Genomic DNA, 27,983 nt, shown 5'->3' with positions numbered 1-27,983 from the left:
GGCTCCCTCCCCACCTGGTGGGAACCCTCCTCTCTCCCCCCATCAATTCCTGGGCTGCAGCCCGCCCGGCAGCACCTCCCCAAAGCCGACTTCTAGACTGAACCAGTGGAGCGAAGTGGGTGCTCGAGGACACCCTGGCCCAAGGGCATTTTGGGGTGCACATATACCCCCAAACAAATGTAAACTCAGGAGGTGCAGTCAAGGATGCTCGGAAGGCTCTGGTGTTTTCCTAGATGCCACCTCTCCTTTGGGGGTGGGGTGGGCGCGGGTAGGAGGCTCCAGTGACCCGGCTGGGCTCCTGCTCCACGGTGACCCTTGGCTTCCAGGACGGGCCTGGGGGTCTCGCTGGCTGACAAATGGGCCCATCACCCACCAGAGTGCCACGGAGTGAACTGTGTCCCCCAAATTCCTCTTGAAGCCCTCACCCCTGTGGAGTTGTATCTGGAGGTGGGGTCTCTAAGGTTACATGAGGTCACGAGGGTGGGGCCTGATGCCCAGGATTAGTGTCCCTGTGCAAGGGAGCCGACTCCAGCATGAGCAGGGCTGACACGTTTTATTCCTCCCTCGTCCTGCCGACGGCAAGTGAGAGCAGGTGGCGCCCAGGGTCTGGGACAGTCACCCACAGGGTGTGCTGTGGGGAGTGGGGGGTGACAGGTGGGTCCGAGGGCCATTCCGGGGCCTGGCCAAGTGGCCGGAGTCACAGTCTCCGTGGGCGTGGGCGTGGCGTGCTGGATGGAGTGAGTGGTGATGCCCATTCCACGCACGCGAGGCTGGCCCGTGCACCTGGTGACCTGCAGGAGGCAGGTGAAGCCGGGGTGCAGGCACCCCAGGACAGAGTGGCACTGGGGCCGGGGGAGAGGGGGAGCAGCGATGGTTTTTCCAACAAAGAGGGAGATGCTGCAGGGGCCGAGGCTGACCCGGGACCGGCTGGGACAGAGTAAAAACCTCTCACACACACACACACACATGCACACACACACGCGCGCACACACACACACACACACACGCACGCACACACAGGCACACACTGGGGCTCAGTAAAAAACGCGCGGCCCTCACACGATGCTCTGCCGCCCCGGGGCCCCCTCAAACTCCGAGGCACCCGACCCGCTGCGCCGGCCAAAGTCAATGAAGATGCCCTCGGAGTCCGAGTCCACGGACTCCAGGATCCGGTCCACCAGGTTCTCGGGGCTGGAGGAGGGCGGGGAGCCGCAGGCGGGCCCGGGCTGCTGCGGGGGGTACAGTCTGCTGGGGCAGGGCCCCGACTGGGTGCCCGGGGAGGGCGTGCAGTCCCCCGTGGGGCCCTGGCCGGGCGCATCGGGGCAGGTCGTCATCTCGGAGACGGAGTGCCTGCGGATGCCCGCGCCCCCGGCCGCCGCGCCCTCCGCCTCGTGCTCGGCCACGGGGTTCAGCAGCGGCGTGTTGTAGCTCTTGGAGCGCACCACCGGGTTCTTGGCCAGGACGTCCCCCGAGCGGGAGCGGCGCAGCAGGTGCTTCTCTGCGGACAGACGGACAGACAGGCGTCAGGCTCGAGGCCAGGGGAGGCGGACGGGGTGGCCACTCGGCAAACCTCGGCACCTGGGTGTCCCAGGCCCGCCCTCCTGCCAGAGCCGGCAGCCCCTCCTGAGCGCGCGGACTGGGCACGGGAAGGCCAGCCGGGAAGAGGCCGGGGCGGGGAAGAGAGGGCGGCTCCCGCCTCCCGTCTCCTCCGAGGCAGCTCGTGGAGCAGCAGGTCCTGCGTGGGAGTGGAGACCTGCTCAGGCAGGCGGGGGCTGGGGGCTAAGACTGTCCGGCGTGTCCCCCCCAGCCCCCCCTGACAAAGTCAAGAAATCTCCGCACCAGCGCTCTCCCGAGCAGATCAGACCGTCCTCAGAGCTGATGTGTGTGTACATGGGAGGGCGCGGAGAAGACAAACCCACGTGGGGGTCCACAGGTCCGGGGGGGGTGCCACACTGGGGCAAGCAGCAAGGGGCCCTTCAACGTGAGGTCAGGGCTGGGGTTCATTCCGTGTCCCAGGAGCCCTGGGGGGCGGGGGAGGACCCCGGGGTGACTGCGTAGGGGCAGGTCTCCACTCCCACTCAGGACCCGCAGTTCCGCAGAGTGCCACCAGGTGGCAGGGCTGAGTGTGCGGAGCTGCTCAGAGGCCTTCCGGGACCAGAGGCAGGCTCCGTGCCCCACTGCCCTCACCCTGCGGGTCATCCAGGGCCTCAGAGAACCTGGGCATATCTGAGTTCCCCTCCAGCCGCCAGGGTCCCCGGGGCGGAGACGTGCCCGGCGGGGGGGCGGGGGCACAGGATGAGGACGTTCCTTACACTGCTGTCCCCTCGCTGGGGCCACAATGTTCCCCCTCCACCTCCTCCCAGGCCAGGCTCCTCCTGGCGCTTCGGCTCGGCAGCCACCGCCAAGGCTGGGCTCCCCTGAGCTCCCTGCCCACAGACTCAGGTCGCCCAGCACAGGTCCCCTTGGGGACTTATCTGGGGACTGTGAGAGCCTGGGGGTAGGGCTTGGTCTCGAGTGAACCCCAGGCCCAGGCCCAGGCCCAGACCCAGGCCCAGGCCCAGGCACACAGTAGGTGCTCAGTTTCCATTGATGAGTGAACCGGTGGGCTGTCCGTTAAAGGATCAATGGGCACACCAGGCAGCCCAGGAAGCCAGCGCCCCCACCCCCACCCCACTCCTCCCCTGCGACTCCCCAGGTGCCCGGATTTCTGGGGCTCGGGCACATGCTGTACACTCTGCCCGGCCAACTCCTGACGCCCAGGACTGAGCACGGATCTGGCTCCTCGGGGACAGAGGACGCCGCTGGGACCTCAGGGGAGTCGTCACATCACGACTACGGTGTCTGCCCCCTGGCCCCCCGCAGCCCTTGAAAGAGGGACCCCAGGTGACTCATCTCAGATGACCAGGGCCTGGCACACGGCCCGGGCCTGGGCAGAGGTGGATGGGCCCAGGGGCCGCCTGCGCCCGCCCAAGGCCCGGCGACCCTACCCAGGACGCAGGAGTGTGTGAAGGAGCCCTCGCCGGAGTAGAGGCCGTAGGTGCCCAGGTAGGGCGACACCACCTTCTGCACCAGCGTCTCCAGGCGCAGGTAGTCCTTGGTCACGCCGCGGGACTCGTGCACGCCCTGCGAGAGGGAGGGGCGGGGGTCACCACAGCAGGCTCCGTCGCTCACCCTGAGCTCGGCTCACAGCCACCTCCCACACCCTGCCCTCCCCCCATGCCCATCAAGACGCCCCTCCCAGCCCCCCTCGAGCTGCGGCCTCAGGCACCGTCCTGCTCTGAGCCCCTCTGCCCTGTCCCCGGCAGCTGTGGGTCTGGGCGACCGAGGTGCCCGGGGGACAGGACCCTGTGGCCACGTGTGGTTGGGCATCCTGCAGTCCGCCCCTCGGAGAGTCCCCATGCGGCTCCTGGAGGCTCTGGGCGTCCTACAGGGGCAAGCTCTCCCCTGCCCGGCCTCACTCCCCGCCCGTGGAGCGCTGCAGGCGGGAAAGGCTGCCCCGTGAGCCAGGCCTGGTCCACATCCACACCGGACAGCTGCCCGCCCCCTGTGCACCCCCCTCCCCCGACGGGTCTCAGCCAGCGCCTTCCTGGCCCCTCCCGGGATCTCCTCCTCCTCCGGTTTCACTCGAGCCAAAGCCTGAGGAATGAGGCTGCGCACAGGACGGCCTTGGGTTTGCTGATCGGGGGCGAGCTCTGTGTCCCCAGTACCCCCCAGGGGCCGGCATGCAGCTGGCGGGTAGTGAGTGCTTTCCGAATGAATGATATGTGAATGGGTGGATGGGTGGATGGATGAATGGATGACATCACTCCTCAGGCTGTCGTCAGGAAGGGACAAGGTACACTCAGGGTGAAGATCAATGACAGTCCTAGATAGCACGAGAACCCCACTCCGCTGCCTTCGGGACACCCGCTCACACTATAAAGACGCGTGTGGGTGAACAGGGAGGGAGGGGGACGCTGTGCTGGCGACCACTGACCGGAAGAGAGCAGGAGGAGCCGTGTCCATGTCAGACAGGGAGACTCCAGGCCAAGGAAGGTGACAGGGGTGAGGAGGTCAGTACAGCCCTAACTGGTTTGGCTCAGTGGATAGAGCGTCGGCCTGCGGACTGAAGGGTCCCAGGTTCGATTCAGGTCAAGGGCATGTACCTTGGTTGTGGGCACATCCCCGGTGGGGGGCGTGCAGGAGGCAGCTGATCGATGTTTCTCTCTCATCGATGTTTCTAACTCTCTATCCCTCTCTCTTCCTCTCTGTGAAAAATCAATAAAATATATTTTAAAAAAAATCAATAAAATATATTAAAAAAAAAAAGGTCAGTACGTAATGGCAAAGGGGTCAGCTCTCTGGGAGTAAGACGCCATACAACCCTTCCCGTACCCGCCTGACAGCAGAGCAGCGGACGACGGAGGCGACAGCTAACGGAAGTGCAAGGAGAACCACGGAGCTGCTCTCACAGCTGGAGACGCTACACCCCTGACACACGGTCCCACAGCAGAAACCATGGGACACCGCCGGCATCACTGACGGCCACACAGTTCCTCCCAGAACGGAAGAAGACACATCCTCCTCAAGCCACGGGGAGCAAGACCCCACTCTGGACCAGAAGACACATCTTAGCAGATTCTAACAAGTACAACGCATACAGTGTCTGCTCTCAGGTCACCGTGAAACGGAACAGGGTCAATGACAGAAAGATAACTGGAAAAATCCCCCAATACACGGACATCAGACAACTCACTTGTAAATCATGCCCGAGTCAAAGAAGAAACCTCAAGAAATATTTTAAAGGATTTAGAACTGTATGTACATATACATCCAAATTGGTGAAATGCGTCAAAAACAGTGTTTAGAGGGAAACTGAGAGCAGGGCGTGGGCACATTAGAAAAGTGAAAGATCCAAAATCAATAACCTCACTTCCACGAAGAGCAAATGCAGTCCGAAGTGGGCAGAAGAAAAAACATAACCATCAGAGCAGGAACCAATGAAACCGGAAACAGGAATCAACAGAGAAATCAACAAAATCAAATGCTAGTCCTTTGAAAAGGTCAATAAATTTAATAAACCTCTAGCCAGGCTAAGAAAAAAAGACACAAACCACTATCTTCTTCTTCTATACGAATAAAAGGGTAATATGCTAATTAGACCGTGAGACCTTCCAGACGTCCTTCTGAACAAAGCCATGGTGCAGGGCCAAGGCAGAGGCGGTTAGGGGCGATCAGGCCAGGAGGGGAGGGCAGTTGGAGGTGAGCAGGCTGGCGGGCAGAGTGGTTAGGGGCGATCAAGCAGGCAGGCGAGCGGTTAGGAGCCAGCAGTCCTGGATTGCGAGAGGGATGTCCGACTGCCGGTTTAGGCCCCATCCCTGTGGGCAGTCGAACATCCCCCAAGGGGTCCCAGATTGGAGAGGGTGCAGGCCGGGCTGAGGGACCCCCCCCTCCCCCCGGTGCATGAATTTCATGCACCGGGCCACTAGTATCAGAAATAAAAGAAGAACATCACTACAGACCCCATGGACCTAGCTGTGCTTGGACCAGGAGGGGGTGGGATTCATTGGATGGCACGTATGTCTGTCATCCGGATGAACGTAAAGGACCCCAGACTTCCCTGGTCCTGTCTCCGTCCCCAGCAGCAGTGCCAGGAATGAGTATGACACCGCTGAGCTGTGCTGGGCTTCTCATGAACTTTATGTCATTTCATTTCCAGGATTTGTTCATGGAGTCTGCTCTCTGCTCCCCGTTGCAGAGGAAATGGGGGCCCAGGGGCTGCATTATTTGTGTGCACTCAGAGGCAGGGCTGTTCCCTGGCTTCTAGGACCCCGTGAGAAGGAACCATGTCTCTGTGGGCGAAGCACAGGGCGCACAGTAGGTCCTCAACACATGACCAGCAGCTGTGACTTCAGACCCATCTGGAACTTGAAAGCAGTGGGGACAAGTTCACTGGGACAAGGTCATTCAAAGTGTGGGCCAAGTGGGGGGTGGGGCAGCGGCAGAACCTTGTGGTTCGCGGAGGCACCCACAAGGAGCAGGGAGGACAGTCTGGGTGGCCAGGGGGCCAAGCCCAGGAAGCTGCATGAGGCACGGTGGCCACCAGGGGGCAGCACCACCCACAGGATGGGACTCATGGGATCAAGGTGGGACCTTACTCCTTGGCTCTAAATCCCGGCCGTGGGGCGCCTGCTCCCAGGGGCACACTGGGGGCTTTACATCGATTTCTCCCTGTTATCCCTGAACCTGCCTGCCAATGGGCGGCCACTCCGTCACACGACGAGAAAAGCGGCTCGAGAGACAAAGTCCCATAAGGCCTCCAGCTTCAATCGGGCCAGGTCTGACCGACACCCTCGGAACCCCTGCTGGGCCGGCCTGCTGCCCCCGGAGCTGCCGGGCCACCTCAGCTCCCAGCAGTGCCGCCCCGTCACCAGCCCCCTGCTCTGGGCTCTTCCCCGGCGGCCCTGGCCGCAGGCCCTGCTTGAGCAGGGTTCCCCCGTGCAGGGGGGCCAGACAGGGAGCGGGCTTCGGAGTGGGCCGGACTCGGTGGCTGGGCTACTGGCCTTGTCAGCTGCAAGCAAGGGCTGCTGGCAGGGACGCGGTTCCCCTGCCGGTGCCGCCCTGGTGCTGGGACAGTGAGCGGAGCCCGCACGGTGCCGGCTGCCGGCCCGCACAGCCCGGGGTGAGGCAGAAAGGCCGAGTCTGCAGTGGAGGCTGCTGGTGGCCCGTGAGACCCCGTCGTGGGCAGGCCACTCACCCCCCGGCTGCCAGGAGTGTGGCTGCCAACCGCTCGCAGCTGCCCCCTCCCCAGAGCTGTCCCCTCGGAGGAAACCTCCCCACGAGAGATGTCGGGGCCCCTGTGGGGCGTGGGGGAGGCGGCTGGTCCTGGTCACACTCCTGGGCTCCCGTGGGACCAGGCTGAGGCCGGCCTTCCCCAGAACCCCGGGCTCTGCCCAGCGCCCCGTCCCTAGTGTGCCAGCTGCGTGTCTGCTCCTGCTTCACGCCCGCCCCAGGTCCTCCTCCGGCACCCTGCCCGTGACTCCTGTGGAGCCAGGTCCTCGTCTCGGCTCTGCCTCCGGGGGCCTGGCCCGAGCCACCGTCTGCCCGAGCCCGGCGTGTGCCCACCTGTAGCACCAGCAGCATCTGCACGATGGCGGGGGGCACGCGGGCGTGGGCGCGGGCCAGCGCGTCCTCCAGCTTCACGCTGAGGGTGATGGCGTTGCGGAAGTGCAGCAGGGCCAGCTGGCGCACCGACGGCTCCTTGCCCTGGAGACAGAGTGCACGCGCCGCCAGTCACGGGTGACCCCAGACCCAGGGGCAGGGACCCACTGACCTGTCCCACACAGAGCCCCTACTGTGCGCTGAGCATGGCCTACTACGCGCTGCTCAGGCTCTGTAGAGCCCTTGGTAAGGAGCTGCCTTATTTCCACCTTGTGGGTGGGAGGCAAGTTCTGAGGGGGCCGGGGACAGCATGCCTGGCCCTGTTAGGGGTGCGGGCAGCCTGGAACGGCAGCGAGGGGCAGAGGGTGTCCCTCCCCAGGCCAGGCCGGGCGGTCACCGCGGCCTGGGGGCCCGGGGCCTCGGGCTGCTCACCTGCACCGGGTAGAAGATGGCCTGCAGCGTGGGCAGCACGTCGCTGAAGAAGAAGTCCCAGGTCTCCGCCAGCGAGTCCAGCAGCTTCTGTCCTGTGGGCACAGGAGCCGTCACTGCCCGTCCCGAAAGGCGGCAGAAACTCACACCCTCCCGGGCCGGACGCCGTCTCCCGTCTGCAGGGGGCGGCGCTCAGGCTGGGTCCCGGCCTGGAGGCGCCTCTGAGGCAGGGCCCAGAGCACGTGGCAGCTCGGTGGCCCGGGGTCCACTCGAACCTTTCTGTGCCTCAGTTTCCCCACCAAGATGAATGAAACGAGCTAAACAGGGCCTGGTGCAGAGGAAGTGCTGGTGTGTGCTCGATGCTGGTCCCCCTCCCCCCGCCCGGTCCTGCCCACACCAGACCCACAGGGGCCAGACCCACACAAGTGCACCCCCCTCCCCGCCTCCCCCCCTCCGCCAATAGGAGCTTCTGCTCACACCCTGTCTCCTCTCGTCTCATTCACGTAACCGCCCCGCCAAGGAGTGGAGGAACCCACCCACCCATCTGTCTCTCCTCCCCTCCCTCCACTCACCCACCAGTCTGTCCACCCGACAGGTGTTTACAGACCATCTACACGGTGCCAGACCCTACACTGGGGACCCAACAGTCCCCGCCCCGTTGCACGACACGGAAGCCGGGCACTGAACAGCCGTTACGAGGACGATGGCACGGGGTCACCTCACTGGACAAGAGAAGGGAAAGCCTCCGAGAGGTTCAAGGTCTTTCTCAAGGGCCTGGGTCCCTGACACCCCAGGGTGCCTGAGGGGGGCTCTGGGGAGCCAGGGAGACCATTTCCGAGGAGAGACGGCGATGCGAGCTGATTAGGGCGGTTTGCCGCACTGACCGCACCCTTGGGGTGTGAGCCACGGAAGCAGGCGGTTCTGCCGGCCCCGAGGAGGAGCGGTGCCATGCCCGGGGGATGGGGCAGCTGAGGGCCCCCGCGCTGGCCCGGGACCCCCAGGAGCCCCAGGAAACGCCAAGTGCGGACCTTCAGCCTGCCCGCTGGGAAGAGCAGAGTTCGGACGAGGGGCTGCCGGGGCGGGAGGAGCCAACGAGGCACCAGCAGGGGCGTGGTGGGCAGCTCTGGGTGAGGGGGGGCCGGTGCCCCCGGCGGGGAGGCCTCCCAGACTGCACTGCTCCTGTCTGACCGCTGGAGGTTCCCATGGGAACGAGAGTCAGACAAGAGCCTTGGTCTCTCTTCCCACTTCCTTGCGCTCTGGGCCCCGCTCCCTCCGCCTGGAAAGCCCCAGGTCTGTGTCGGTGCTGGGCCCCGGGAGGGGGGCCTGGCTGGGGCCGCCCCGGAGGCCCAGTCCAGCCTGGCTGGCGGTGACGGGGTCCGGCCTCTGTGCTCGGCCGTCTGCGGCTCCTGGCCAAGCAGCAGCTCCCCGTCCTCCCCGGGGCCCACGTGGGTCTGCGGCGGGACGGGCGGGTGCTTGGGGCCCCAGCGGCTCTGCCTGAGCACAAAGGTCCCTTCAGGTCCCGCCATCGCCAGCAAGAAGGCAGCTGTCGCCAGGCCGGCTGCGGGGTGCCCTGGACGTGGGCCAGGCCAGCGTCCGCCGGGCTCAGGACACCCTCCGGGCCCCGGCGCGGAAAGGCCATGGAAAGCAGACGCTGTCACACACGGAGCCCAGGCCGGGCCGGACCACACGCTGGCCGAGGCCGGGAAGCAAGGCCTCGCCCACTGGCCTGGATCTCTATAGGGGACTGAGGCCTGGGGGTGACGGTCAGGCAGCACTGAGCTGAAGCTCTGCTGTGGGGCCCCAGGGGAGCCCCGCACCCCGAGCCTCAGTGTGGCTCTCTGTAAAATGGGTGCAATAACTGTCCCACTGCGCGGCGCTAAGAACAGGTGCCCAGGGAGTGTGGCTTTGCCACGATGACACTCAGCAGGGCCCAGGCGGCGGCAGAGGCCCGTGCCGCTCTGCCCCGGGGGCAGGTCAGCCTCCCTTTGCCGAGTGCCGAGGCCTGACTCTGAGGCCTGGGTGTCGGCTCAGGTCTCAGCCCAGCTCGGGAGTCCCCGGGACAGCGATGACCACGGGCTTGGCTGCTGAGGGGGTCGTCCTGGCTGCGGCTGGAGTCCACTCCTAGTAGCCATCGTGCTGAGACCAACGACAGCATGGGACGCGTCCCGGGGAGGAGCCTCCGCCTCCCGGCTGGCCTCCAGGCTTCTCATTTGCAGGAATCACTCTGCTCGGGAGCCCACATTCAAGGCCTCCATGGAGGCGGCGACAGGAGCAGTGGTGGGGGTCCAGGACTGTCCCAAGGGCCGCCACCCTGTCCAGCAGAGCCACGGGTGAGGACATGGCTGGGCGCAGGCAGCCGTCTCCAGGAAGAACTCTCCCTGGGACCCAAACCGGGTGGGAGGCTCTCCAGGCTGTTCTCAGGGTGACAGGCCGGTTACTGTTCCCTTTGCAGGGCCGAAGGGGGCCAGACGTCGTCTGGAACAGACTATATTCCGAGGCTCTACTCAAGGGCCACCATCTCCATGCAGCCCTCCCGGATTGCCAGTGAAACCAATCCCCTCACCCTGACACGCAGCACACGGACGTTCACCACCTGGAGTCCCCCCATGGCTGTAAGGCCTCCTCCGTTCCCAGGTCCCCAAGGCCACCCGGGCGCTGGCACGTGCTGAGCATGCGGATGGACCCCGACCGACCCCACAGTCTGAGACGGGGACAGAGCCAGAGGAAACGCTGCCGCTGCGGCTGATGAGAACGGGCCCCGGGCCTGTCTGAGGCCAGGGGGTAGGACAGGGCGGGCACTCCTTGCTGGGTGGCCTGGTGGACATGGCCGCTGTGGGCAGGACTCCACCGGCCACACAAAGCTCCCCTTCTCCGAGGAGCCCACTCCCCTGGGCTGGCGCTGGTGGGAGGCGCGGACACCCGGGAATGTGCCGGAATGCGCCGAGTCAGGAGAGGGGCGTGGGCGGGCGTCTCCGCCAGGTGCCAAGCCCTCACTGCCCGGCCTGCAGGCTTCGAGCTGCCTCCTCCAGGAAGCTGGCCCGGAACCTCCTGACCCCACAGCTGAGGCCCCTGTGACCCTTCTCAGCTCCTGCCTCAGCAGCTTCCACCCGCTATGCCCCGGGGGAGGGGGGAGGGGGGAGGGCGGGGGTTGTGGAAGGATCGGGGCACGAAGCTCGGAGTTCATCCAGAGCCACCAGCCCGCCAGGCCTCAGTCTCCTCCTCTGCAAAATGGAGCAACACCCCTTCTCTCCCCGGTCAGAGTGAGGACTCGAGGAGGCGTCTGGAGCAGCAGAGAGGAGTGTGGGCTCAGGAGCCGTGTCGTAGCCACATGGCCTGGGCGTTCCCGAACCCCACCGTGACTTAGTTTCCCCACATGTTCAGGGGCTACAACAATGGTACCTCCTGCACAGGTTGCTGGGGGACCCAGTGGGTTAGAGTCAGGAAAGTGTCTACAGAACAAGCACGTGCTCTGTGCCCGTGCACAGTAGGTGCTCAGCAAATGCTCATGGAACCTGAACCCGGCACCGGCCTGGGCGCAGAGGCGCGCTCGAAGGCGTATCGGCTGAGCCGGCTCTCCCATCACCTGACTCTCCCTAAGGAGGCACCCCCTTCGGCTGTGGCCCCGGGGCCCGCGGACATTGGGAGTCCGAGGGTGTGGGACTGGGCACGCCCCGCTGAGACTCAGGGCCTGGAGGAGAGGGTGGCTGGCAGGACCCTCCCTGCTTGCTGAGGCCGGAGCCGGGCAGAGGCCAGCTGGCACTCACGGGCTGCCAGAAGGGCAGAGGCGTGTGCTCTGGAGTCAGGCGGGCCGGGGTTCGAATCCCGCCTCGCCTCCTTATTGTGTGGCCAGGGACAAGCCGCCTGCCATCACCGCACTGTTCCCGAGCTGGGCAATGGGAACCGTGACCCAGAGGCCTCCGGGGTGGGTGTGGCCTTAAAGAGAACACTCCCAGCATGCCCGGCAGGGAGCCCCCACCAGCTGCTCCCCAGGCGTCAGCGACCTGCTCCAGCCTCTCACGCCACTTTCCCTCAGGCCTCCAGGACCCGCGGTCCCCCAGGCTGCTGTGGGGGAGGGGGAGGCAGGGCCTTCTCCCCAACACCTCGGGCCTCCTGGGGGGCAGAGGCTCTCCCCAGTGAGGTCCCCTCCTGGGGTCAGGCCTCAGCCCGCTGCCCCCGACGCATCGTTTCTGTCCCTCTGAGCCCTCCCGGCCAGGAGGGCCCGTGTCCCACCCAGAGGAGGCCCAGGCGAGGCTGGCAGTCCACGGTTCCCACGGGCCCACCTGCTGTGCCACCCTCCCTGGCAGGAGCCACGGCGCCCAGCAGCCACGCCAGCCAGCAGCGTGGCCCCGCGCACGGTCCGGCCGGCTGCCACTCACCCTCGTAGAAGCGGATCTTGTCCCGCAGGATCACCATGCCCTTCGTCAGCAGCTGGTTCTGGAAGGCACACGGAGACCCGTCACCGCCTGAGGTGCCCGGGGCTTCCCGGGGGGCAGCCGAGGCCCAGCGGGAAGGGGCTCACCGACATCCCGCCTCCTACCGGCCCGAGCCTGACCCTCGGCTCGCCCCGGGAGGACACCGACCGCTGACTCAACCAGGGGTCGTCACGAGACAGGAGGTGGCCGCAGGGACAACCCCGAGAGACAGGTGGCGGCTGGAGCCGCCGCTGAGCCGGCAGGCAGGCTGCCTTCACCCCCACGGCCACGGGAGGGCGCTGGAGCACGCAGGGCCGCCATAGGGGCCTGCGTCAGTCACATGAGGCTCACCCACAGGGGTCCTGGCCGTGCCAGGGGTCTCAGCTCCATTCACCCCGGCCAAGAGGTGCACATGCCCCCGTGTCCACCCACGGGTAAGGGGACAAACGGGGTGCAGACAATGGGATGTTATTCGGCTGTAAAGGGAACAAGGCACCCCCACCTGCCACAGCAGGACACGCTGTGCTCAGCGAAGGAAGCGGACAGAGGCCACGTGTGAGATGAAATGGGGTACGGGGGGAGGGGCGTGGGGCTGATGATGAATTCGAGGTTTCTCTGGGGCGGAGGGAATGATCTGGAACTAGACAGTGGAGGTCACAGGGCTGTGACTACACTAAGAACCCGGTGCCGGGCAGCTGAATGGGCGCACTGCTGGCGTGTGAATCACGCCTGCACAGAGCCGTGTGACCCCGGCAGGTCCCGTGTGCCAGCGGTTCTGCAGGCCCGCTGCCCAGATGGGGGCCGGGAGTGCCCCGTGCGGCAGCGCCTGGGCCAGAGGGGCCTTGGCGACGCTGACACTCCGTGGCTCAGGGCACTGGGGCTGGGAGACGACCCAACACGGATGTCAGGGGCCCGCGGTGACGGTCCAGGAGGAGGTGGGCACCGTGCTAACACCGCCCCTGAATTTATTATTTAACCTTCACAACCGCCAGTGGTGGCTAGATGGGGAAACTGAGTCATGACGAGGCAGAGGCCCCGGAACCCAGTGCTCCATGTGCCCACTGAGGGTAGGTGAGCCCCAGTCCGTTCTGGCCAGCCCAGGAAGCAATCCCAGCTGGGCTGGAGAGCGGGACCACCCACCTGGAGAGCGGGACCACCCACCTGGCCAGCGGGACCACCCACCTGCAGGTACTCCGTGAAGAAGGACCCCAGCTCTGTCTTCAGCAGCTGCCTGTGGGCAGAGGGGGGCGGAGAGTGAGGGAGAGTGGGAGTCAGAGACCACTCAGTGGCAGCTGGCGGCCCCCTGGGAACCCCTCCTTCCTGGCCCAGGAGCAGCATGTTCCAGGCAGGGCGCAGCCTCACCTCACAAAGGAGCTTCGAGAACCGAGGGGAAAACTCTCATTTAATTTAAGGTGGCCACTCGATGGGGAAGAGCTGGGGCGGGGACCGTCCTGAAGGACCCACAGGCCCTGGAGTCAGGGGCCCAAGTCCCGGCTCCAGTGACTAGTCCTCTGACCTTGAGCGACCCACGACCTCTCTGTGCCTCAGTTTCCTCATCTGTAAAATGGGATGATAAGGTGTCCGTTCCTCAGGCGCTGTGGAGTGTGAGGCGTGGAAAGCGCAGGGCACGCGGCTGGCACAGAGCGAACTCTCCAAAGAAAGGCCCTGCTATGACCTGACAGTTCCCGGCACTTCCCTTTGAACTGGCCAAACAGAGGCTGCCCTGGCCCGGTTGACACGGGTCAGAGGTTGAGCGTCGACCAATGAACCAGGAGGTCACGGTTCTATGACAGTCAAGGGCGCATGCCCGGGTTGAGGGCTCGAAACCCAGTGGGGGGCGTGCAGGAGGCAGCCGATCGATGGTTCTTTCTCATCACTGATGCTTCTATCTCTCTCCCCCTCTCCCTTCTTCTCTGAAATCAATAAAAACGTATATTTTTAAAAAGACGTACTGTACTAAGTGCTGGCAATACTGCGGTAAATAAAAAGATGGTCTTTGTCTAAAAAAGAGAAGAAGTTGCCCCAAACAGCCTAACTGGCCCCCTCACCTGACTCTCCCTGCTTCCTGGATACGGGGTCGTCCAGGGGGTCCTGGGGCCCAGGGGTGCATCTCTGCCTCCCCCACCCCAGACACACACTCCGGAGGGAGGCCCCTGTTCCGTTCAGTCCCCGAGGGCTGGTGACGAGGGCACGTGGTCTGGTGTCACAGTCGCCCCCTCCCTCGGTGTCCCCCCCCCCCCCGCGCTGTTTATGCTGCGGAGGGGAAGGTGCAGACGCTGCGGGAGGCCTGTGCCGGTGGCTTGCTCAGGAATTTAGAAATATTTCCCATGTTCTGTTGTTTAAACAGCAGGTTCTTCAGGCCTGTGACAAACCCTGCTCCCGAAGCAGAGGCACTTTAGGACCACGGCTGCGTGGGCCCATCGACACCCCTGGTGGCTTCTGCCCGCCCCCCCGGCCCCGGCCCCGGCCCCGGGTGGCCAGAGAAGCCTGAGGAAAGGTGGGTGGGTCACACGTGGGCCTGGGAGGCCACAGGCACCGGCTTAGGCTTCCCCGGCCCTCCCTCCCCGGCCTGGGTCTGTCTGTCTACAGGGGCCTCTCAGCTCTGTCCTGCTGCGGGGGGGGGGGGGTGTACCCCATCCCAATTACCCGTCTATTCCCGCCTTGAGCTCAGTGGGGCGGAAGGGAACAGCACAGAGGCAGCGCATGCCTCCTTGTAGCAGCTGTGTGACCCTGGGCAAGTCTCTCGACCTCTCTGAGCTCTGGCCGCCTCCACCAACACCCAGCACTATTGGAACCGCCTCGCAGATTCCGGGAAGCCCGTCCCTGAGGCTCCTTCCTTGGCGCAAACAGGAAATGAGGGCGATCTAGGAATGCCACTCCCGTCACCGGGCAGGTGGGTCCTCCTCTTTCACAGAATAAATGCCTTTCCAGGCGCTCGCTTGGCGTCAGCGGGGAATGTGGGCGTTATCTTGAGCCTGACCAGATGTCCTCAGGAAGGGGGGAGGGCGGAGGCCACGTAGCAGCGCCAAGGGCCCTGGTGGTCTGGTCGCTGCGTCACAGCCTCAGGGTGGAATCTGGGGTGAGGCTGGTGGACCGGGCTGGGGCTGGGGCTGGCTGGGGCCACAGACCCGGCCTGGGCCTGGCCGGGACAGCACTCACCTGACGCCTTCGTTGAGGCTAAAAAGCTCCTGGTCCGGCAGCCCCTTGCGCTGGAAGACGGCGATCACCCCGTTGTGGATGCTGCAGGTGGGGAGAGAGGAGCGCTGTGCCCAGACCCCGGACCCTCCCAGCCTCCCGGGACCTCCTCCTTCGGCCCCGTCTCCATTGCAGCCTTCCTGCTCGGCTCGGGGAACAGGCGGGCCGGCCAGAAGCAGGGAGGGGTCGTCCCGGCGGGACCCCGTCCACACCCGAACCTCAGTTCCCACCTCAACCCCAAGATCCTGCGCCCCGGCCTCCCCTGTGCGCCGGGCCCCGCCCGTCACCCCTCCAGGACGTCCTGTGTACCCCCCACACTCTGCTTCCCTGCCCGTGCTCCTGAGCCCTCCCAGGCCGGGTCGCCCTCCCCAACGTATCCAAGCCCCCCTCCCCCTCCCCCTGCTTCTCAGCCTGGGCATCAAGGTGCCCGGGTCTGCGCTGCCCCCTCCCCAGCGGCAGACCCGGGGTCTGCACCAGCCCTGTGTGTGTGTGTGTGTGGGTGCGGGGGGGGGCGGCGCTGCCCGCAGGGCTGTCTGCTGTCTGGGCCCCCTCTTCCATCCTCCTGGCTCCTGCCCTCAGATCCCAGGTGGCCGCCCGCTTTTGTGTTTCTGAGCGGAATGTGATTTGTTAGTAACTTGCTTCCGCCGCTGTTACCAAGCGGAGCGCAGGGCCCTGTGTGGCTCCCGCCTGTGCCCAGTGCCGGGCTCGGAGAGGCAGCCGGGTAAGGACCTCCGACTCCCTCACCCTCCAAATCCAACCGATCCCGCCCCTGCCCGCTAGGTGTCTGCCCCTCCTGTCCCTTCCGCCGGGCCCTCCTCACTCGCCTGGACCCGCCCCCGCGGCCTCCCCCTCATCCGCGGCCAGTCATCTCCCTGCCAGGCCCCCACTGCGCAGACACAGCAAAGCCTGGACGTGGCATTCGAGGCTCCTCAGGAGTGACCCCTCCCGAGTTCCCGGCGTCCTGCACTCCAATCCGAGTGCTGGGCCTGTCGGGGAGCCACACCTCGGGGTCTCTGCATCCGCTGCCTCTCCCGCCTGCAGGCAGCCTTCTCCTCCCGTCTAAGAGGCACGCAGCCATTCAGATCAGAGCCTCGGCTCAGGGGCCACCGCTTCCATGAAGCCCTCCCGACTCCCTCCCTCTCTGTGTGGACTCATGTCCCAGCACTTCGCTGATCCCCTTCCTGTTAGTCCCTCCCACTGGCCGCACGCTGAAGTTCACCACCTGGCAGGCTGCGTGACTTGGTGAGCAGGGGTCAGCTGGACACGCTGCTGGTCACACCACAGGGCGGGCAGGGCCGCCACGCTCCTGGTGCCCTCATCTGCCTTCCCAGCAACACGGACTGGCTGCCCACTTTTCGGACGAGGAGACTGAGGCTCAGAGAGGCCAAGTCCCCCATGGGAAGCCACAGAGCGCGCCCAGCAGCTGCCCTCTCCCCTTGCAGCCTCCCGCAGGCAGCCAGGCCTGGGCAGGTTCCGGCTGAGGCCCTGCAAGGGACGGACGGGCAGGGCAGGGCCCGTGTCCTGGTGGGCGGAGGGTCTGAGCGCTGTGCGCACGGTGGGGGACGTGCCCGGTTCTACAGCTGATCCCAGCTGAGCCAGGCGCCCGGATGCTGGTCACCCGATACTCCGGGGTCTGGCGTCGGAAGGCTGCTGTTCACATGTCCAGGGACGTGCGGCCTCTGCCCTGTGTCCTGGCTGTGAAATGCGGGTCTTGCGTGTGCCCGCCCCGCTGCTGTGAGGATGAAACGCCGGCCTGGCCAGGGCTCGGCCTCGGGTTCGGTCACAGCCAGGATCTACGCACCCGACTCCCCATCCACAGACTAAAGAAAAGGGCAAACTCCTGGGAAGTCTGATGGCCGCTAGGAAGCCAGCTGTCCTAGGGCAGCGCCCCTGGAATCCGACAGCTGGGCCCCCACTCTCAGCCTCATGGGGGCTGCTGGGGAGATTGCCGGGGGTGGGTAGGGGGGGACATGGTGCAGGCGGCCCCACCCAGCCACTCCCGAAGCTCAGAGGGGCCCGGCCACGTCCTCCCTGGGACCCAAGTCAGGCAGATGGAGGCCGGGGGGCCTCTGAGGCCTCAGTGACCCCCAGGCCTGCTGTTCTCGGGGACCTACGCTTACCAGCCTCTCTGTGCCCCCTTCCCTTAAACCAGGGGTGGCGAATGCCCGGCTCGCGGGCCCTATGAGGCGCAAGAAATCACGTGGCCTGGCCCTGCCGAGGCATTAGGGGTGCGTTATTAAATGTCCGACCAAATATCGCAGGCCGATGTGTAAGCTGATACGTCTGTGTGGCCCTGGAATGATGTTCTAGATCTCCACGTGGCTTTGGCCGAGAAAGGGTCCCCCTGCTCTAACCCTTCTGGACACCCCAGCCCATCCGGCCCCCGGCAAAGAGGGGACCCTACACCGTGTGGCTGTGGATGGCCAGGCCCGCGGTCTGGCCCCTCAGGGGGTCCGGCCCCTCTGTGACCCTGTGACCCTTGTACCATCGCCCCTCCTGCCTCAATGGCCTTCCACCCACCTCCCTCCCTCCGACCCCCAAGAGGCCAGGCCCTCCGCTCTCTCTCACCCGTGTGGGGAGAGCATCCCACCCCATCTCCTGCTCGGGGAGGGGTCTACTTGGCTGACTGTTTAGCCCCCTGCCTCCCCCCCCCCCCCCCCCCCTGCACAGGGGAGCAGGGTGCCACCTGAGGAACATGCAGTGGCCTTGCATTCTGTCACCTCCTGTCTGAGCAGCCCCGCCCACCGGGTCACCTGAGCTCTCACCCCACGGCCACCTCCAGCCCCCACCCAGGCTGGCTCAGAGCGGGTGTGGTTTCAATCCCAGCTGTCTGCCCGAGCCTCAATGTCCCCATCCACACAATGGGACTGAGCACAGCCTCTGAGGGAGGCGATGGGGGCCCGGCGCCCTGCGGCTGTGACACGGTGAGGGCCTTTGCTCTGTGGTTCCCCAGTCTCTCCCTCTGACAGCACCCGAGGTGGGGCCTGTCACACCCAGGGGAAACAGGCTGCAGGCGGCCCCACCCAGCATCACACCCGGCCAGGAGCCCCGCCCACGCGTGGGGGTGGGGGTGGGGGTGGGGGTCGGGGTGGGGACAGGCAGGACCCGCTCCTTCCCGTTTCTCTCTAGTGGAGGTTCAGCTTTTCCCAAGTCCAAGTTGGGTAAACAAGCCCTGCTGAGCCCCTGGGAGAGGAGGGGGGAAGGGGAGAGGCCCTCATGTGACTTGTCCTGCCCCCAAAACAGAAGTGAAACCCCAGAGGTCCCGCGGTGGCTGGCGGCCGCAGCTGAGACCAGAGGAGGGCAGGCCCAGCAGGGCAGGGCCAAGGTCCCGGGCAGGCGGCCTCCCCTCGGAGCCTCCAGGAGCCCCCCCGCCTCCCTCCAGTGGCTGCCCTTGCTGGGCCATCCCTCAGGTAGGTCAGGAGACAGGGCCACCTCCCAGCCTCTTCCCGAGCACTGATGGGCACAGGGCACAGGGCAGACCCTCGGTGAGACTCCGGGGCACCCAGGATGGGCCGAGACCTGCCACTGGGACAGCCTCCCCCTCCATCCTCCCTCCACCCACAGCCTTCTGCTCACCTCCTCCCTCCACCCACAGCCTCCCCTTCCATCCTCCCTCCACCCACAGCCTCCTGCTCACCTCCTCCTTCCACCCACAGCCTCCTGCTCACCTCCTCCCTTCACCCACAGCCTCCCCTTCCATCCTCCCTCCACCCACAGCCTCCCCTTCCATCCTCCCTCCACCCACAGCCTCCCCTTCCATCCTCCCTCCACCCACAGCCTCCCCTTCCATCCTCCCTCCACCCACAGCCTCCCCTTCCATCCTCAGGGCTGCTCTCACTCTGATCCCGTGTCCCCCCTCAGAGACCTTCACGATGACACTGGGCCCACTGGACAATCTCCCGCCCGAAGCTCCTTAGTCACACCCGGAAAGCCCCCTCTGCCTCGCAATATCCCGTGTTCACAGGTGCCGGGGAATCTCTGGGGTCACCACTCTGCTGACCCCATGCAGGCCGCCTTGGAGGGGCAGGGGGTTCGGGACCTAGGGCCTGGCCCAGAGCGAGGAGGTGGGGTGGACAGGCCTCAAGGCGCCCCCCCCAACCAACTGCTCACCTGGAGGCTTCCAGCCACCTCCTCTGGCCGCCCCGAGACCCCCCCAGCGCGGGCTCTGGAATGAGACCGGGGCGGCCCCGGGACTCTGAGCCTCATCTGCAAGACGGGGGTCCTGCGCCCCACCTGGAGTTATTTCGGGATGCAAGGAGCTCCCCGCACCTGAGTCTGGGTGTTGTGGCTGCTCAGCACGGCTGAGATCTGGGCGGGGAGCACTGTGGGGGGCGGGCCAGGGCCCCCTCCAGGACCAGGGGGGCAGCTCCAGCCTCCGGGAGCCTCAGTGGGACACCGCTCACACATGTCCTGGGGCAGTGGCTTCAGGTCACACCTGGGTGCCCACCCAAGGCCCTGCCAGCTGAAGACAATCACCCAGCCGTGGAGGCAGGTCTATGGGGAGTGACAGGTGTCACCCGCACCCGTGGGCCCACACGCTCCCCTGCTCCTGCCTGGCTCGGTGCCTCCATGCTAACATCGAGGTGGGGCAGGGGCTGGGCTCTCCAAACCTTCCCACGGGGGCAGATCCAGGCCTGGCAAGGAGCAGGGCATCACATGAGTTAGCGCCCTCGGCCCCAAACGCAGGTGTGGGGGACCAGTGTTGGGGTTTGGGGAGCTCCCTCCATCTTCATCTCAGAACATGACCTTCACGGCGCTGGAGGCCCCCCACACGCATGGGTCCCGACCTTGCTGGGGGGGCGGCATACGGGACTCCAGGTGGGAGGGGCAGGCGAGCCTTCTAACCTCCCCGGCAGCCTCTCGGTGGCCCCAGCACCGGGCTGGGCCCCAGGAGCCCCGTCCCACCAAGCAGCGGCGGTGCCGAACTTCCGGCAGCTCTAGAGGACGGTCTGCAGGGGCGGTCGGGCCCGGGGCGGCCCGCCTGGCACCCCGTCACTCAGGCGTTTCCTGCTCGCGGATGGGAAGGAATGCCCGCGGGCCGCCGGCGTGTGCGGTGGGCGCTCGGTGTCACCCGTGTGCCTTCTTCCCAGCGCTAAGCAGACCTGCGAATCCCTCGCTGGCTGACCGGCGTCCTGTGCACTTCTGACTGCCCCCCGGACCGCAGCCCGGCTCAGCCCAGGGCCAGGGAGGGAGTGAACAAATGGGAGCGAATGAACGAATGCGTGGCTGGGCCCGTGCGTGGATCCCATCCTCACAAGTGGAGGCGGGGCCTGGAGGGAGCTGGCAGGGCAGGGAGGACCCGCCCTCCTTGATTTTGGACCGCTGGCCCCAGAACCCCGAGAAGAAATTGGTTGTCTTAGGTCCCCCAGTTTGTGGTGACGTGTGACGGTGGCCCCAGGACACGAATGTGGCCACACAGGTAAAAGGGGGTGCACCTGGGACTTGCAATGAGGAGTCAGCTCAGCAAGGCGGGACCCACTGCGGGCGTCCTGCCCGCGGCCGTGTGCTGTGGGCCTGGCCGGGGCCGTGCAGAGACCAGAGGCCCTGCCCCATCGGCGTCACTCAGGGACCTGGCGGGGGGGGGGGGGAGGGGGGCACTTTGCTCCCTTCTTGGCGCGGTCCCCCTCTGCCATGTCCTATGTGAGCCCGTCTCCCAGGGCAGTGTCCCCCTCTGTACCTCTAAACTGGGGGGGGGGGGGTTACCCCCTCCCTGGGCTGTGCTGGTGGCAGAGTGAGCCCCGGGCCATGAAGGGGGTGGGCACACGCTGGGAGGGCAGGAGGCGGGGTGGCTGCCTGGGGCCTGTGGGCGCTGCTATGGGGGGGACGCGTTCCTCAGCAGCCCGCCAGGCCCAGGAACAGAGGGAGCTGAGTTCTCAAGTTCCCTTACGTAAAAAGCGGCGGAGGGACCCAGCTCGCTCAGACGCAGAGCTGACCGCAGGGTACCCCACCTCTGCCGGGGGGACCCCGGGCAGGGCCGACCACAAAGGGTGCAGCTCCCGAAGCTCAGGAGCCAGCAGATTCCCGAGGACCCTCCCCACACCCCAACCCTACAGGTGCACCCCGACAGGAGTTTGGGCTTGAGTTAGGAGTGACAGGGGACCCACTACGTGCCAGGCAGGTGCTGGGGGCATTAATACCCACCTTCACATTTAATCCCTACAGCAGCCCGTTTTATGGGTAAGGAAACTGAGGACCAGAGAGGTGAAGTGACTCCCTCAAGGCCACACAGCAGGGAAGAGGCAGAGCTGGGATTTTAATTGAGGCTGTTTGGCTCCCTCCGGTACACCACAGCGGAGACACAAGGAGGGGCTGTCTGTCTCCCCGATTCTGGGAGGGGACAACGCCTGTGAAGACAGAGCACAGCCACTGGGTCAATGAGATTCCCCAAGGAGAGTCCTTCTTTCAGTCTCCACGCGGGTCCTGTAAGGAGGGATGTGCATGCCGGGGACAGATGGGGAAACTGAGGCAGAAACTTGCAGCCCTCAAGCCGTTTGCAACTTGGCAGGGGGCAGAAGACAAGAAGTCTGGGTGGAGTGGCGTGTCCTGTGCACAGAGCAAGGTCCCCCCACGATGCACAGCCCGAGGAGCATCTGGCAAGACTTCACTGCCAGGCCTGTGTGGTGGGGTCGGCATTCACAGCCCCCCTCAGCAGCCTCACGCTGGCCCCCATTTTCCTTTTGGTGAAAATGCCTGTGTTTGAACGGCCGTGAGCAGACACGCTGCCGAGGAATCCCGCTAAGTAAACCATCTCCTTCCCGGATCCAGTCCGGCTCTTCACACGCAGCCGGGGCGGGGGGCTCCCCACGGCCCTGCCTGCCTGGCCCGGGCCCCGGGGGAGGGTCGTCGCAGGAATGCGGGGCAGCTGCCGCACCCCGGCCGGCCGACAGCTGGGAGCACGGGGCCGCTCGAGGGAAAACCGCCCGCCCCCCGCGATCCGAACGCAGACAGGAAGCCGGCAGCAGCCTACCGACTGCGCCCGCCGGGCTCGCGCTCCTCGGGGCGACGGGAAAAGACTTCCTGCCGCACCAGCTCCCGGGGGCCGTGAGCACCGAGCGGAGCCGCGGGGAGACCACGGGGGGAGGCGGGCACGCGGGCCCCCGCCCACCCCGCCACCCACGAGCCAGGCGCTTCGGGACCAGCCGGGTCCGCGGTCCGGCCCCTCCGTTCTAGGAACACGTTGCACTCAACTTCCCCGTCCGCCCCACAACTCCGGCGCGGCGAGTTCTGGCAAACTGTGCAGTGCCGCGGTGCCCACACACCGGTCCTCGCAGGGGCTCGCCCTCCCCCGCCCACCGGGTCCAGGGCTCCCCCTCCTCCGGCTCTGGGGCCCCGGGCCCACGGGCGGACCGGGAGGGCGCGGCCTTACCTGTTCCAGGTGGCGTTGGCACAGGCCCGGCGCTGCTGGGTGCCCCGCTCGTCCGCGGAGGCGGCGGCCGGCTCTCTCTTGCCCAGGTCACTGAGGCTGGGCGAACTCATGAACTTCAACCTGCGGAGAGTCCTCATCGTGACCCTGGCGGCCCGCGCCGCGCCCACGCGCGTCCGGCGCCGCGCCCTGCGCCACGCGCCACACCGCGCCGCGGGCCCCGGCCGGCGCTGCGCTCTCTACGAGGAAACTTGGGAGCGAGCAGGAAGCCGATCGGCCCTCCGGGGTCCCGCCCCGGCCCCACGCCTCCGCCCCGGGCTCGGCGCCGGCCGGCCCTCCGGGTTAATCATTGCTCCGAGCAGCGGCGGCGTGGAGCCCCGGGAGCACCGCGGGCAGCGCGGACCCGGCGCAAACAGAGGCCGGGGGCGGGGCCAGGCCGGGGGCGGGGCTAGAAGCCGGGGGCGGGGCTAGAGGCCGGGGGCGGAGCAGGTGAGGCTGGGGCGGAGCGGGGGAAGAGGGCGGGGCTGTGCGGGGCGAGACGGGGCGGGGCCACGAGCTGCGGGCAAGGCCCGCGCCTCCGCTTCTAAACCCCAGGTCTGTCCCATCCCGGTCGTGCTGGACCCGCTCCGCTCCTAAGGCCACACATGCCCGCAGGAAACCAACACGCCCGGTAGGAACAAACCAACCCCAAGCGCCAGCCCCGCCCCTGCGGACACGTCCCCACGATGCTCAGCGACTCCTGACCCCCATCCCAGAACTCCCCACTCCGCAGGGCCTCAACCAGAGTCACCCCCTCTTCCCTGCCCCTCCCCCCAAAGGCTGTGTTCACCGCAGAGGTCTCTGTGGTTCTCAGGAAAGCAAAGCCTTCAGCCCCTAAGGTGCCTCAGGCCAGGACCCGCCCACCCTGGCTCCTCGGTGGGCCTCCTGTGGCCTGGAGGAGTTGTTAGATTGGGGGGTTGGGGAATCGGGAGTGGCTTTCCCAGGGGACAGACATGTAAAGCTGTTGCTACAACCCCTGCCCCCCCCTCCCAGGTCCCTTGAGACCCCATCAAAGGGGGCCCCTGGCCAGATGTGCACAGAGCTTTTAGATGCTTGATCCCGGCCAGTCTCCCTCTAGGAGTAGGGATTTCCCATTTCCCCGTTGAGGAAACTGAGGCTCCGACAGTGAAATAACTTGCCCCATGTCATACAGTCAACAAATGACCAAGCTGGGCCTAACCAGGCCTCCTGCCCATATGGCAGAGACCCCCCCCCCCCCCCAGCTTCTGGGATTCCCACAGGTTCACCCACCCTGCCCTGCCCCCATCTTCAGGGGGCAGGACAGCAGTGCGGCCTGGTCGCCCTCCTGGGCCCCTCCCGGAGCTGTGCTGAGCGGAGCAGGTTCAGGTGCCCACAGAGCCCCAGCGCTACGGCCCCCTGACCGCCCCCCCCCCCCCCGACCGCTTCCCGTGTGAATCAGCGGGGAGAGGAGGGGCTGATCCCACACTCTCAGCATGAGAAGGATGCGAAAAGCCCCCCCCCGCCACATGTTGTACAGAAGAGGGAAACAGGCCCAGAGGCCGCTGGGTCCCCTATCCCAGAGTGCGTGCCTCTGGCCCTCCACCCTGGATGGTGGGACCGGAACCCCTGGTCCCTGGGAGCGAGGTTCCATACCACGGGGCGGAGGCGAGCCGCCGCGGTGTGGCGCCGTGGAGGGCGACATCATGGTTCCCACTCAGACAGGAACCGGAACCTCAGCGTGAAGGAGGCAGTGGGTGGGGTTTGCCTAGGCCCCACCGAGAAGCCAAGGGGCTTCTCTCGTGGCTCCAGGAGCCGGGAGAGCCCCCTCGAGGCGAAGAGGAGCCTTGTGAGAAGACACTGTCCGGTTCAGATCAAACAGCATTTCCTGAGTACCTACTACGTGCCAGCACGACCCTCGTCTAGGGAGGCAGAGTCACCGCTGACAAACGCCGGGGCTCTGAGCCAAAACCCAGGCTGTGGACGCTGTTCCCAGAGCTGCCACCCCGGGGCTGAGACCGTGTGACCTCTCACCTTCACCGGTCACGTCACGGGTGGCCTCTCACCCCTTTGGAAACATGGGTGATGCTGCTCCCTCCGCCTCCACTGTCACCCCTCCAGGCGGCGCTGATGGCATCCGGCCAGGATGACAGACACCTCTGCCCCCGCCCCCCGGGCAGTAGACAAGCCTTTCCTCCTCAGGTGGCCGGAGGGGTCCTTGCTGGGCACCCCTGTGGGTGCCCATCGCCTGCTGACCAAGCCCAAAGCCTGCAGTCCTAGAAGGCCTTCCCGCCTGCGCCCCCGCCCCCCGCCCCAGGGTGTCTTTCAGCGAAGGCTGCCTCCCCTCCCCTCACTGCCTCTACCCTGGAGGAGGCTCAAGGTTGCCCTCTAGTCACTCGGTGGCTTTTCATCCTATGCCATAAGCCACACTGTGGTGACTTCTACACTCGGGTGCCCCCACACAGGAAGCACACAGTAGGCCTGCAGTAAGCACGCAGTAGGCCCGCAGTAGGCACGCAGGCTGGTTGAATGGCTGGATGAACACCTGTCTCACGGGAGGGAGGGATTAGACCAGATTGGTGCAAACGCCTAAAGAAAGGTGCCGCCCTGGACAGCCGGAGACAGAACAGGGCACTGCCCCTGGCGAGGGGCAGAGAGCCAATCGGGTGGGATGGGGGTAGGGAGGGGGGCTTTCCTGAGCTGGAGGCGGGCCCTGGGGAGAGGCAGGCAGGCTCTGGCTTCCATCAGCCACTGGGTGGGAGGGGCGCCCCACTGGCCTGCTGGCTGGCATGCTCAGATAAGAAATTAGGGAATGTGGGAGCAAGAGGAGGGGAGGGGTGGCTGGGAGGGGGTCTTGGTGGAAAAGGGGTGGGGTTGCAGCAGGGGTCTGGGGGAGGTGGGCCGTAAGAAATTCCAGAGGTAGGAATGGCCCAGGGTTTAAAAGCAACTACAGTTAGAGTTAAGGAGTGAGCTGTGACCGCCAGGCCCAGCAGTGACACCCCACAGCCCAGGGCCTGGGGCAGCGGGGACTCAGTGTGCGGGCTGTAACAGGAAAGGGACACGGGCGGTGGTGGGCTGACAGCCCAGGGGAGCAGCCGGCCCCCAGGGCCACAGCGTCTGAGGCTGAGGCCAGGAGGGACAAAGCCACCACAAACCCCAGAGCGGGCCTGGGAGCCGAGGGCCAGGTCCAGCCCCTGGATCGTTCTGCAGGGCCTGCAGCGTGGGGGAGGGGACCGCCTGCAGCGTGGGGGAGGGGACCGCCTGCAGCGTGGGGGAGGGGGCCGCCTGCAGTGTGTGTGGGGCCGCCTGCAGCGTGGGGGAGGGGGCCGCCTGCAGCATGGGGAAGGGGGCCGCCTGCAGCGTGGGGGAGGGGGCCGCCTGCAGCGTGGGGGAGGGGACCGCCTGCAGCGTGGGGGAGGGCCACCTGCAGCGTGGGGGAGGGCTGCCTGTAGTGTGGGGGAGGGGGCCGCCTGCAGTGTGGGGGGGCCGCCTGCAGTGTGGGGGGGGCCGCCTGCAGCGTGGGGGAGGGGGCCGCCTGCTGCGTGGGGAAGGGGGCCGCCTGCAGTGTGGGGGGGCCGCCTGCAGCGTGGGGGAGGGGGCCGCCTGCAGCGTGGGGGAGGGGGCTGCCTGCAGCGTGGGGGAGGGCCGCCTGCAGCGTGGGGGAGGGGGCTGCCTGCAGCGTGGGGGAGGGGTCAGAACCCAGAGCTGCAGCCGCGGGCTTCACAGCCCAGAGGCTGAAAGGAAGCCCTGACTCCCGGCTTCCAGAAGCTCAGATGACTGGGCCTCGGGCCAGGCCCCGTGACGGCCCTCACTGCGCTGCCCCCGCAGGCAGGCACGAGGCTCCCGGGCCACTCACCTATGGGGCCTTCCGGGCCTGGTAAGGGGTGGGGGACTGAACAACTATATGGAGGGGTGGCCCAGGGCAGGCCCCTCTGTGCCTGAGGCTCCGGGAAGGGAAATGCTCTCTTAAAGGAAAGGGAGGCCGGGGGGACCCATTCATGTGCCCCCAAAGCTGCCTGAGTGAGGACCTAAGTCCCCGCCTCAGGGTGTCAGGAGCAGCCACAGGGCCTGGTCCGCAAGGAGGACCCCCTGTCCCCAGGGCTTGTCCTTCTGAAGGGGGAGGGAGCCCTCAGTTAGGGGCCAGATTTGGGGTCAGGTCAGGTGACTGCGAGGGCCTCAGTTTGCCCACCTGTAAGATGGGTGAGGTCCGGGGCTAGACTCCTGCCACGCCACCAGCTGCCACGGGGGAGTCTGAGGGGCAAGGAGAACCCGAGAGCCTTCCAAGGCCACGTGCGCCCTGTGGACGGGGTGGCTGAGATGGCGACCCTGGTGTCTGGTGGCTGTGACTGCACCGAGGCCTGGCCCAGAGGCTTCACCCTCACAGGTGCTGGGACCTGCGGGACGGCCTGGCTCCCGAGGGAACCTGGAATCAGGGTCCTCGGGGCCAGGGCATCTCAGGAGCCCTGTGCCCTGGGCTCTGCAGACCCTGAGCCGGTACCACCTTCCGCTCTGCGCCTTACAGGTGGGCAGCCTGGAGCGCGGGGCCAGGGCCTGCAGGTCCCCCCGCTGCCTTCACCAGCTCCACGCCTCCAGCCTGTGTGTGAGGGTGGGGGTGGGGGGAGCAGAGCGAGGCCACCTGAGTCATACGGCCTCCTCTAGTCCTCGAAACGCGCCAGGCAGGGGTTAAGGCAGAGAAACTGAGCTCGGGAGGTCAGAGTCAGAGTCAGTGCAGAAGCTAGAGGCAGCAAGCTGAGCCGGAGAGACTGCCCCCAGCTCTCTCACTCCTGCCAACAGCGACTTCAGCCCTGCCCACCCCCGGGCACTGCCCGCTCTGAGGGGCACTTCTGCCCCCTGGTGGTGAGGCCCGGGGTTCCCCAAGCTGCTGGGAAGGTCCTCCCGCTGGCTGGGGAACCTGGTCAGGCGACACCCAGGGAGGGGCTCGCAGGGTGCCAGGCACCGGGCGCCCTCTCACCCCTCCTCTGGGATGGACAGGGATGGCACCGCACCTGCCCCCGAGGGGGTGAGGTGGGGCGAGACAAGTCATGTGCTCATGGGGTGCAGGCCAGCTCCCACACTGAGGACAGCTCGCGTCTGCCAGGGGCCCCGCCCAGAGCGGCCCTGCACAAACAGCAGCCCGGTTTCTGTACTGTAATCCACACCATGAACAGAGGCAGCGCTGCCAGGATGTGGGTGGGGGGTGTGGGGGGGAGGGGGAGGGGGGAGAGCCAGGCCGCCAGCACCAGGGGCCCCTCCAGCCTCCTGTCCAGAGAATGGCACTGCCTGCCTGGGCTGCCCGAACACGAGCTGGATGCAGAAAAGGCAGCCTTGCTCTGGCCGGGGAGCTCAGTTGGTTAGAGCGCCCTCCCCATACACCAAGGTTGTGGGTTCGATCCCCGGTCAGAGCACATATAACAATCAATCAATATGCTGTATGCATAAAGAAATAC

At 66.2% G+C, this 27,983-nt stretch overlaps 1 protein-coding gene across 2 annotated transcripts; it reads right to left on the bottom strand.

Annotated features, from left to right (window-relative positions):
- Nucleotides 1-991: 991 nt before the first annotated feature.
- PRR5 (proline rich 5) lies at nt 992-22,962 on the bottom strand. Of its 2 annotated transcripts, none has more exons than XM_008155405.3 (8): nt 22,543-22,962; nt 15,141-15,221; nt 13,164-13,212; nt 11,946-12,003; nt 7,573-7,664; nt 7,105-7,245; nt 2,988-3,123; nt 992-1,498 (listed from the first exon to the last, which is right to left on the bottom strand). In XM_008155405.3, the coding sequence occupies exons 1-8, from the start codon at nt 22,677-22,679 to the stop codon at nt 1,056-1,058; spliced, it is 1,137 nt and encodes a 378-aa protein (XP_008153627.2). In that variant the 5' UTR covers nt 22,680-22,962; the 3' UTR covers nt 992-1,055. The 2 variants fall into 2 exon arrangements, with proteins under 2 accessions (XP_008153627.2, XP_027986776.2); XM_028130975.2 differs by having other exon boundaries at nt 1,051-1,498; nt 7,573-7,659.
- Between the last annotated feature and the right edge of the window lie 5,021 nt (nt 22,963-27,983).

Source organism: Eptesicus fuscus, chromosome 7, assembly GCF_027574615.1.
Source record: "Eptesicus fuscus isolate TK198812 chromosome 7, DD_ASM_mEF_20220401, whole genome shotgun sequence".
Lineage (NCBI taxonomy): Eukaryota > Metazoa > Chordata > Mammalia > Chiroptera > Vespertilionidae > Eptesicus > Eptesicus fuscus.
Note: the sequence above shows the minus strand (reverse complement) of the source record. Positions and strands in the feature narration are given on the sequence as shown.

Bases quoted from the DNA above. Each gene is read 5' to 3' on its own strand.
- PRR5 (XM_008155405.3), bottom strand. From the start codon at position 22,679: ATGAGGACTCTCCGCAGGTTGAAGTTCATGAGTTCGCCCAGCCTCAGT. The intron at 7,246-7,572 runs GTGAGCAGCCCG...CTCTGTCTCCAG, and splicing joins CCATCTTCTACCCGGTGCAG to GGCAAGGAGCCGTCGGTGCG. The intron at 1,499-2,987 runs GTAGGGTCGCCG...GTCTGTCCGCAG, and splicing joins CACACACTCCTGCGTCCTGG to AGAAGCACCTGCTGCGCCGC.